Genomic DNA, 11750 nt, shown 5'->3' on the forward strand with positions numbered 1-11750 from the left:
ACAAAGGGAAATAAGTGACCTCGTAAGTAACTCACTGAAGGCTAACAAGAGGTACAGCAAACTATAAAGAAGTCTAATGGAATGGTAGTCTTGATTGCAAGAGGATTTGAGTATGGGTGGTGAAGTCTTACTTCAGTTATTTAGAAGCATGGTTAGACTGTATCTAGAGTACTGTGTGAAGTTCACGTCTCCCTATTTCTAAAAAGATATTATTGTCATAGAGGGAGTGCAAAAAATGTTCAACAGACTTGTTCCTGGGATAGTGAAACTGTTCTGTGAGGAGAAATTGGGCAAACTGAACCTGTTTCTTCTTGAAGTATTGAAGAATGCGAGATAATCTCATTGAAACCTACAAGACAATTAAATAGCATAGACAGAATAGATGCAGATAAGAACCTTTGAGGACTCGTCTACTGAGGTGGTATGGGCTGAGGTTGCCGAGGAAGGTTTGTCGACTGAGTCAGTATGGGTGGAAGTTAGGAACAGCAAGGGAGCAGTCACCTCACTGGGAGTTTTCTACAGACCCCCAAATAGCAGTAGGGAGATCGAAGAACTCTTTGGCTGGAAGACTGTTGAAAAGTGCAAAACGTGGCAGGGTTGTTGTTATGGGTGACTTCAACTTTCCCAATATAGATTGGAACCTCCTTAGTGCAGATGGTTTGGATGGAGCCATTTTTGTCAGGTGTTCAGGAGGGTTTCCTTACTCAGTATGTGGACAGGCCGACAAGGGGGGAGGCCATTTTGGATTTGGTGCTCGGCAATGAGCCAGGACAGGTGTCAGATCACGTGGTGGGAGAACACTTTGGCGACAGTGACCACAACAGCCTCACGTTTACCATAGCCATGGAAAGGGAAAGGAGCAGTTACCAGGGGAAGATATTTAACTGGGGTAAAGGAAACTATGACACTATCAGACAGGAGTTGGGAAGTACAGATTGGGAGCAATTGTTCCACAAAAAGGGCACAGCAGACATATGGAGGCTGTTTAAGGAGCAGTTGTTGTGAGTGAAGTGTAAATTTGTTCCTCTGAGACAGGTAACAAGGGGTAAGATTAAGGACCCTTGGATGACGGGTACAGAGGTGCTTCTTGTCAAAAAGAAAAAGGCAGCGTACGTAAGGTGGAGGAAGCAAGGGTCTAGCACAGCTTTAGAGGATTACAGGCTTGCTTGGAAGGAGCTCAAAAGTAGACTGAGGAGGGCCAGGAGGGGGCACGAAAAAGGCTTGGCAGGAAGGATTAGGGAGAACCCGAAGGCATTTTACTCATACATGAGGAATAAGAGAATGATCAGGGAGAAGGTAGGGCCAATCAGGGATAGTGTAGGGAACTTGTGCGTGGAGTCTGAGCAGATAGGGAAAGCCCTAAATGAGTTTTTTGCTTCGGTTTTCACTAAGGAAAGGGACCTTGTTGTGAATGAGAACTTTGAGGAGCAGGAAAACAGGCTTGAACAGATCAAGATTGAGGAAGTTGATGTGCTGGAAATTATAGCGAACATTAAGATTGATAAGTCCCCAGGGCCAGACCAGATTTATCCTAGGTTGCTCCAGGAAGCGAGAAAGGAGGTTGCTAAGCCGCTAGCGAAGATCTTTGCTTCCTCACTCTCCACGGGAGCCGTACCGGAAGACTGGAGGGAGGCAAATGTTGTTCCTCTTTTCAAGAAAGGGAATAGGGAAATCCCTGTAACAGACCAGTCAGTCTTACGTCTGTGGTCAGCAAGGTTTTGGAAAGAATTCTGAGGGATAGGGTTTATGACTATTTGGAAAAGCATAGCGTGATTAAAGGGAGTCAGCATGGCTTTGTGAGGGGCAGGACATGCCTTACAAATCTTATTGAGTTCTTTGAGGAAGTCACGAGACAGGTTGACGAGGGTCGAGCAGTGGATGTGGTGTACATGGACTTCAGCAAGGCATTTGATAAGGTTCCCCACGGCAGGCTCATTCATAAAGTTAGGAGGTATGGGATACAGGGTGATTTGGCTGTCTGGATTCAGAATTGGTTGGCTGACAGGAGGCAGAGAGTGGTTATAGATGGTAAGTATTCTGCCTGGAGGTCAGTGCTGAGTGGTGTCCCGCAGGGCTCTGTTCTTGGGCCTCTGCTCTTTGTAGTTTTTATAAATGACTTGGATGAGGAGGTTGAGGGGTGGGTTAGTATGTTTGCTGATGACACAAAGGTTGGAGGTGCCGTTTATAGTATCGAGGGCTATTGCAGGCTTCAGCGAGACATTGACAGAATGCAGAGCTGGGTTGGATAAATGCGAAGTGATGCATTTTGGAAGGTCGAACTTAAATGCTGAATATAGGATTAAAGGCAGGATTCTCGGCAGTGTGGAGGAACAGCGGGATCTTGGTGTTCAAGTGAACAGCTCCCTCAAAGTTGCCACCCAGGTGGATAAGGTTGTTAAGAAAGCATATGGTGTGTTGGCTTTCATTAACAGGGGGATCGAGTTTAAGAGCCGCGAGGTTATGTTGCAGCTCTACAAAACCCTGGTGAGACCACGCTTGGAATATTGTGTCCAGTTCTGGTCGCCCTATTATAGGAAAGATGTGGAGGCTTTGGAGAGGGTGCAAAGGAGGTTTACCAGGATGCTGCCTGGACTGGAGGGCTTGTCTTACGAGGAGTGGTTGACTGAGCTCGGACTTTTCTCTCGGGAGAGAAGGAGGAAGAGAGGTGACCTGATCGAGGTGTACAAGGTAATGAAAGGCTTGGATAGAGTCGATAGCCAGAGACTTTTCCCCAGGGCAGGATTGACTGCCATGAGGGGTCATAGTTTTCAGGTGTTAGGAGGAAGGTATAGAGGAGATGTCAGAGGGAGGTTCTTCACCCAGAGAGTTGTGAGTGCATGGAATAGTTTGCCAGTGGTAGTCGTGGAAGCGGAGTCATTAGTGACATTTAAGCGACTGCTGGACATGCACATGGACAGCAGTGAATTGAGGGGAATGTAGGTTAGGTTAGTTTATTTTTGGATTAGGATTATTCCATGGCACAACATCGTGGGCCGAAGGGCCTGTACTGTGCTGTACTTTTCTGTGCTCTATGTTCTATAAGATGTTTCCCTTGGCTGGGGAGTCTAAAACCTGGGGACACAGTTTATAAATAAGGGGGATATCACATAGCTTGGAGTTGAGAAGAAATCTTTTTACTCAGCAATATTGAACCTTTGGAATTCTCTACCACAAGAGGCCTGTGCAAGATCAGTCTTTGAGTACATTAAAGGCTGTGATTGAGAGATTCCCAATTACCAGTGAATGTACAGGGTCATGGAGATAAGGTGGGTAAAAGGCACTGAAGTGTTCCATCAGCCATAATCTTTCTGAATGGCAGGATAACCTCGATGGGCTAAACAGCTTACTCCTCTTTCTATGTTCACTGTTTAAATGAAGGGAGTTGGAAATACTTGTTTATAATCTGACAGGAAAACACAGATGAGATTTAGAGACATGAGAAATAGATAGAGTGTAGGCTTTGATTGGTCGGGACTATAGGAAATTGGAGCAGCATTAACCATTGGTTGGGTAATGGTAGATCTGCTATCTCAGTGATAGTTTTTAACATTATCCATGTATGCCTTGACGTATTTATATCTATCAAAATATATCGATTTCTATCTTAAACATACAGTAACTGAGTCTCCATAGCAACGTAAGGTGGACAGCCTCAAAGATTCACAACACTCTGAGTGAAGAAATTGGATTATTCCTTGATCTGAGACTCTGCTGTTGGTTCTAGCTCTCTGTTTATCATCCAGCCCAAGCCCAAACAACCCCCACCCCCACCCCAATTCCTGCTTCCACTCATCAAGTCCTGCCAGAATGAGATCTCCTTTTATTGTCCAAATAGAGGTCCAGTTTCCTCAATCTCTCCTCACAGGCCAATCCCTCAATCCCAGGAGTCAGATAGTCTCATGAACTTTTGTTACAATCCCTCTATGGCAAATACATCCTTCTTTAAATAAGGAGACCAAATCTGCACACAATACTCCAACTTCAGTCTCACCAAGGCTTTATAAAATGGTAGCAAAACACCATTACTTCCAATTTCAAATCCTCGAGCAATAAACAGCAACACACCATTTACTTTCCTAACTACTTACTGCACCTTAGTGCTGTCTCTTCATAACTTATGAACCAGGTCACCTGAGTCCCATTTGGACATCAACACTTCCCAATTTTTCACCATTTGAGAAATACTGTGTATTTCTGACTTTCCTGCCGAAGTGAATAACTTCACATTTTTCCAATTATGTTCCATCTGCCACGTTCTTGACCACTCACCTTAGTCTGTCTAAATCCCATTGAAGCATCTTTGCATCCTCCACACAACTCACATTCCCACCCAGTATTGTGTTGTCAGAAAACTTGGAAATATTTTATCTGGCTCCCACATGCGAATAAATCATTGTTATTGCGAACAGCTGGGGGTCCCTGTCAAATTAGGTATTACCCATTTATTCCTACACTTTCTAACCATTAACCAATCCTCAGTCCATGTCAGTGTGTTACCCCTAATGTCATGTGCTTCAGTTTTTCTTACTAACCCTTTGCTGGGTCTTATCAAATGCATTCTGAAAATCCAAATATGCCATATCTCCCCCTTATCTATTCAGCTAGTTTCAAATCCATCAAACTCCAATAAGTTTGTTACACAGAGTTTCTCTTCCATTCGTCCATATTGCCTCTGCTGAATAAACTGTCATTATATTTAGGGCCTGTTGTGGTGCATTTATAGTGTTCCTAGCCCTGAGCTGGCAGGCCCTGGTTCAAGTCCTACCTTCTCCAGATGCTTATTACAACACATCTCAACATGTTGATTAGAAGTATTGAGATTCGAGCATTTTCCCCACCATTGATGTCAGGGTTATTGGTCTGTCAAATCCAGTTTTCTTTCTGCCTTATTTCAAAAATAGTGAGATTCCATGTATTGCCTTCCAAACTGCAGGAAGTATTGCAAAATCCATAGAATTTTGAAAGATGACCATTATCTCTGTAAACATCTCTTTCACCTCCATGGGGTGTGGATTTTCAAGTGCAGGGCCACCAAACTTCAGTCCCAGTAACTTGTATAGTATTACCTTTTAACTAATAATGGGTAATGACATGAGAGCAGCAAAATGTACACATACTTAGGGTTTTTAATTAAGAGAACTTATGTGAATGGGCAATCAACAAGTGGCATTTCCAGTGAAAAAATGTAAACTAAGAAAAAAGGCAGAAAGTCAGACAGCAGGAAGAAATAGTCAATATTTCAACAGTACGAACATGTGAACATGATGAAATGAATGCCCTATTAGATCAATGAATGTTAGGATTTTTAACAATTTCCTGCAGGTGCACACAGCAAATAGTTGTCATGTCAAATGATTGATTAACTGCTTTTTGTTTTGGAAGGTTACCTGGTTTTATTGGATGATTGGTTCACTGAATATACCTTCGAAGTGGTTGTGGACAAAAAGTACATATCAGCAGAGACTTTGAAAATAATGGAGGAGGAACCCAAAGTTCTACCAGCTTGGGATCCAATGGGCTCTCTTGCATGAACAACAAAGGTTTTATGTTCTTCAAGCAAAGTTAAAGTTGTTTACAAAAATATATTTGTTCCTACACTTAGCTGGATATTTCTTCTGACTATTGTGAACTAAGCATAAGATACGAAATTGTTGATTTTTGAAAGAAATATTCCTCAGAAGAAAAGACATTTTTGCCTAAGCTTCTTAAACTTGCAATTATAGGAACCATTAACAAGAAGTACCAATGTAACGGGAAAATGATATCTGTTTGAGAGGAGAATGCTGGTCAACGTTGCTGTGGGGATTGCACTGTTTTAATGATGACTGATAGTTAACTGCCAAGTGTAATTTACATTTGACTCAACAAGAGAAATAAACCGTAGAATGGCTGTCACCTGTTTCTGTTGAGTTGAAACACAGTGTGTATACACATTTAAACTGCAAGACCCTGTGTATTAGCATACTTACCTTTCAGTCTTCACAAGTGCACCACAGTGTGCGATTAATTGACAATCCTAGATTGTATCTTGCCTGTTGTAACACAGAGCATATCCCTTCAGCTATTCACTGTAAGCAAGCTACTGACCACATTGACCAGCAGATAAAACCCTAAAACAGTTTTCAACTTTGGATATGATTCTGCACTGGATAACATTTACTAAATCATCCTGAGTGTGCAAGAGTTAAACTGACAACCAATTTAGGATCGTCAGTCAGATCCGCATGTTGGAAACTACATATGTTAATGTATCTGCTCTTCACAGACAGCAATAACATGTACATATGTTGCACCTGTTTCAACTTAACAGAATAACAGCCACTGTCTGGTACAATTCTCATATGTTTAAGAAAGAGATCAATGATGTATGGATTTTAAAGGCATTAAGTGATATGAGGAGAAAATGAGAATATGGCATTGAGATAGAGGATTAGCTACTATCGTATTGAATGGTACAGCAGGCTTGAAGGGCCAAGTAGTCTACTCCTGCTCCCCGTTTCCATGTTTCTTTGTCAGTATCTTGACCATTGAGATGCAACCTGCTTGGTGTAAAATATAAATTATGAATAAAGTTTGGCAGTTAGCTATCAGTTACCATTAACTGGTGCATTCCCTGTGGCAGTATTAATCTCCTTGCCAACGAATCAATACACTCCTACAGTAGAAACCTTGTTTTCCCTTGTATTTCTTGCAAATTGTCCTAATGAGTGAAATTTGAAAGATTTGTGTCTTAGGGAAATGTATGTTGTTTTTCTGCAATATTCAAATTCCATACCAGCAAATGACTACTTGTATTCCTGTTTTGTTGTCCTAATGTTTAATGTCATTTAACTGATAGTGTCCTTTTCCAACCTTGACAAAAACTGGTCAATATTTTCATTAAGTATGCCTCACATGAATTCTTTGTTTGCAAATGAGATTTATTATGTTTCTCAAGACAAAGAACAAAGATGTCTCAGAACAAACACCCAGTGACTGCATCGAGTCACCTCTGTCCAAGTATAATGTGAGGCACAGCAGTGTACAGCTGCCACTTTATATGTCTAAGTTGTCAACCGTCCATTCTAAACCTTGAGAGAAGTCTACTGTATGTCAGGTGATGACAATTTGAAGTACCATCTATTAGGCAAGAGACATTTTAAAGTCCTTGTTTTAGGAACTTCATTCTGGCACATATTTCCTAGAAGAGAGTGTATGGTGAAGAATATTATCCCTTCTTTCGTGAGTTGTCTGGAGTTGGCAGAGCACGTAGTGAGGTGGGAGGGTAGCAGAGCAGCATTCTGTTGCTTTCTCACCTCTGCCAAACTTAAGTCAAGGATGGGAAGACCCATGGAAAATTTTCCATCTCACACCCAAAGTGAGGCCCATCTCACTAAGCATTTAATGACCACTTAAGGACCTCATCTTACCACTGTTAGTATTAAGCCAGCAACAGACTGGCCAGTTGGGAAGCACAAACGAAAAATCTGTGCAGTCTTCATCTGGTCTCTGACTGGGTAGGGATGGGGAGCCCTTTGTGCAAAAGACACTCAATGCCTACTCAAGGCAGATGTAAGTGAGGAAGGACTGCTGAATGCCGATCTGCTCCTGCCCACCAGCCTTAGTGCCGACACCGTCTCCTCCACAGTACCCAACCTGCGAAACCCCTCCCATTATCATCTCTGATCTGAGTGGCTCCAAGATTCTGGGCCTTTGGTGGCCAACATGACCACCTCCCCATTGACAAGTGCTGAGTGCAAAAAGTCACTGGCATTTCACCGACTGGCTGAATAGCACTTTCTGATCTTGATCTTGGAGCTCTGATCTTGTTGAGGGTCTTCCACTAGAGGTCTCCCAATTGCCTGAGTGGCGTATAGTACTGATGGGCTCTTCCCTGGAGAGCTAGCTGGGGCTCCTGCCCTCTAGCTGACTGGCAATTCCCCAAATCCATGGCTGTATCTTGCCTCATCACATTCACATTTTTCATTATTCCTGGCCTTAATTTCAGACGAAAGAACTTGTTTCAAACCAACAATTTTTTTTAAAAAGAAAAACAACCATTTTCTACCAATTTTCACTATTACTGCAATACACAGGTCATTGTTCTTTCCTCTCCTTAAATCTTCCAAGGACAGTGATTCTCATCTCGAAGGGAGGGTGAGAGATCTTGTTCCAGGCCTCACCGAAAACCACAATGAAGTAAATTACAAGGATGTATACAAATAATGTGGCGTAACGGACCTTCAAATTCCTTACCTACCTCTAGCTGACATCTACTTTGAAGTGTGCAACAGAAATTCTGGAATTCACTGCGTGGGAGTTGCCATGTGCTTTCATTTTAAAGTATTTGTTGTCCCAGTACATTTGCACTGTGTCATTCTTTGTTTCCTTTCGACGAGATACAAATAAAAGTCTGTTCTAAGGAACTGAGTTTGGGGAAACAGGATAGGAAGTCTGACAACCAGATTGCTACACTAGCAGGTTTCATTCTGCACACATGGATGTAAATGTTGGTGCTGTATAGAGTGTATAGAGACAAACGATAAGAAACATTACATTGCTTTTGATGCCCTAGTATATAGATGAAATCAAGGCATGGCAACTTCATTCTGTTTTTATTTGGTATTTTGTTGCCATTTAAAACAGCATGCCTTGTCCTACAGCATTAACTACTCACAAAGAATTCTTCTCTTTGCTTTAAACTCTTAAAGCAGATCTTGACCAGAAGTATGCCAGTTAGCCAACTCCTCCAGTTGATCAAGAGGCACTCATAATCCATGTAAAAACACACACTAAGTAATAAAACATAATGCAGGGGGTTTGCTCATCACTGTTATACTTTATTTACAGCTAACTCAGTTAAATAATAATGAAACCTTGCCTTAAATAACATTTAGTGGCAGAAAGCCTTCTCAATCACACCATCACCTGACTATTTGGACATAGTGGAGATTGCGGTAAAACAGTAAACTTTGCAGTATTTAAGGCACATGGATTTTGCTGGTTTATTGAGAGTGCCAGTTAAAACAAAGTGGACTGTACTGTAATAACTGTGAATTGGTGTTGTGTGCAAAATTATTTATTTATTTTTTACAAACCCTCTCTAAGATAAGATAGCTGCCTTGTGATTATTTTGTCAGATATTAGGATAGGTTAACCTGTTTAGAGATGTTATTACACATCTCAGGGGCAGACAGGACTAGAGCCTGGGAATGCCTCGCTCAGAGGTAGGGTTACTAAAACAGCCCCACATGAACCCTGAATTTTCTTTTATCCAATCTGTGAGATTCTGTTACAAGCTGCACAAATTCCATGCTATATTGTCCTAATTGACTTGTTCAGCAATGTTGTAACATACCTCTGGAGCAGTGGGACTTGAACCTGGGGCTCCTGGCTCGGAGATAGGGACACTACAACTGCATCACAAGTACGTCTAGATTACTTTGTTATCATGTTTCAACTGATCAACCGCATATTTGATAAAGTGAATTCAAACATTTATTGTTGAAAAATGCAATGTTAAAAATTGCCAATTAACCAGTTTTTAAAATAAACTGTACAGAAGGTGAACAATATACAAAAATAAATTTTTCAGTTCAACATGTATTACAACTTATTTGGTAAAGGACAATTAAATAGAAGAAAAATAGAGGTCAGTTTTTTTTCTGCATTGCCTCTTTCAAATGTGATATGGAATGCCCAAATGCCCACACTGCACTGAGTAAAAAATGAAAGAACTGAGGATGCCGTAAATCAGGAACAAAAACAAAGTCGCAGGAAAAGCTCCCCAGTTCTGAGGAAGTGTCACTGGACCCGAAACGTTACCTCTGTTTTCTCCCTTCACAGATGTAGCCAGACCTGCCGACCTTTTCCAGCAACTTTGTTCTCCTTCTGACACTGCCCTCTGAGGTGGATGAAAAGATCCCATGGCAAAAAAGTAGGCGCGACCTGCTGACAGTGTCCTTACCAATTGTAAGACCAAACCCGTAAGAATTTACCAGACTTTCTGGCTATCATTTCAATTGTTCTTTGTGGGACACTGACGTGGACAAAGTGGCTGCCAGGTTTAATACATTACAACTGTGGCTGTAAAGTTCTTTTGGGTATAAAAGCAAGAAATAAAGTGCTTTTGGAACTTTCTACTCCCATTCTGCAGTCAGTTTGTGCCCGGGTGTCCTTGGCGAAGGAGCACATGGTGTCCATCAATGCTGTCGATGCCTTCAGAGAGAGGTGGGCACTGCAGGGGATACGGTATTTATTTTCCCCTCCAACTCCAATCTGATTTAGTCCCTTCCCACTGTCCCTACCCCTCCCTCACTTTTGATGGTTTGCATTGCCCTTAATGGGCATTGCATGTAAGTACTTAATTGGCTGGTTAATGATAAGAAGAGTGAGAGTAATTTGCAGCTGGGGCAAACAAAAGCATTCAGTTGTGTATAAGAACACTAGTGGATGTAAGAAATAAAAAGAAAAACAAAAAAAAGTTTAAAAAAATCAAGTGCTTCTCATATAGAATCCCTCAAGTGTGGAAACAGGCCATTCAGCCCAACGAGTCCATAATGACCTCCAGAACATCCAACCCAGACCCATCTCACTGTAACCCACCTAATCTACACATCCCTGAACACTGTGGGCAATATAGCATGGCCAGTCCACCTAACCTGCACATCTTTGGACTGTGGGAGGAAACCAGAGCACCCAGAGGAAACCCGTGCAGGCACGGGGAGAATGTGCAAACACCACACAGGCAGTTACCTGACAATGGAATCAAACCCAGGTCCCTGACCCTGTGAGGCAGCAGTGCTAGTCACTGGGCCTCTGTGCTGCCTTAGTCACAGTGATGGGAATAAACCATTCAGTTGTGTGTACGAGCACTTCTGGACTTAAGAAAAGTGCTGTTGAGGTGTCTTGAGATCATGAAAGGTGCAACATAAAATGCAATTTTTTTAATGTTTGGAAGGGTGCCAGCTCATATGTTTTGAATATAAAACAGCTCCACCCACCTATCTTTGCCATAAATAAGTCACTCTCATAAAACCGTTTCCACAGAAATGAGCTATTGAAACATGCACACAATGTTAAACACAAGAGGCCAAACTACAAACACAATTTACTTTACATTTTAGAAAAAAAAACAAGCAATAAATTGCTTACTCTCCAAAGCGGCCAGGGTGATTCAAAGCAATAAAAATACATCTGCTGCATCTATTATCGATCAGTTTTGCCTTTGCACCATGGTACAACAGGTAGAGCCCGCTGTTGATTTACAGGTTCACAATTAAAAATTGCAAAAACAAAATGAAGAGAGATCTGTTTGTCAAAGTGTGTGTTTCCACGTTCTTTTCTGCATTGGGTTAATGGGAATGGGAAACAAGTTTGTAAAATAGTTAACAATATGTATGAAAAGTTTGCAAGGTTTGGGGTTGTTATTTCATTTGTCAATTTTTCAAGAAATGTCCTTGCCTTTTTTCTTTTCACCTTCAATAAAATATTAGGCTGAGCTTTGTTTGTATCTGAGCAACATGTACAATGGCAAGTCATTTGGAAATGTATGGTGAAATTTTGGAAAAAGAGATTTTCAGAGAAATTAACATATGATCCTGTAATAAGGTGTAGAGCTGGATGAACAAAGCAGGCCAAGCAGCATCAGAGGAGCAGGAAGGCTGATGTTTTGGGCCAAGACCCTTCTTCGGAAATGGGGGTGGGGAAGGGAGTTCTGACATAAATAGGGAGAGAGGGGGAGGTGATTAGAAGATGGATAAAGGAGAAGA

At 41.7% G+C, this 11750-nt stretch overlaps 1 protein-coding gene across 3 annotated transcripts in view; it reads left to right on the forward strand.

The window, feature by feature from the left end:
- Positions 1-11372, forward strand: part of blmh (bleomycin hydrolase) — a 103579-nt gene extending 92207 nt beyond the window's left edge. Inside the window, exon 13 of one of the 3 annotated variants that reach the window (XR_009447295.1) lies at positions 5383-5497. Coding sequence is in view for 2 of the 3 variants with exons in the window: in XM_059655232.1 (XP_059511215.1) it covers positions 5383-5531 (149 nt within the window). In the remaining variant the exon portion in view is untranslated. Of the gene's footprint in view, positions 1-5382 lie in introns of all 3 variants that reach the window. The other 2 variants (XM_059655232.1, XM_059655230.1) reach the window with 2 other exon arrangements.
- Positions 11373-11750: the final 378 nt, after the last annotated feature.

Source organism: Stegostoma tigrinum, chromosome 27 (assembly GCF_030684315.1).
Source record: "Stegostoma tigrinum isolate sSteTig4 chromosome 27, sSteTig4.hap1, whole genome shotgun sequence".
Taxonomy (NCBI): Eukaryota; Metazoa; Chordata; class Chondrichthyes; order Orectolobiformes; family Stegostomatidae; genus Stegostoma; species Stegostoma tigrinum.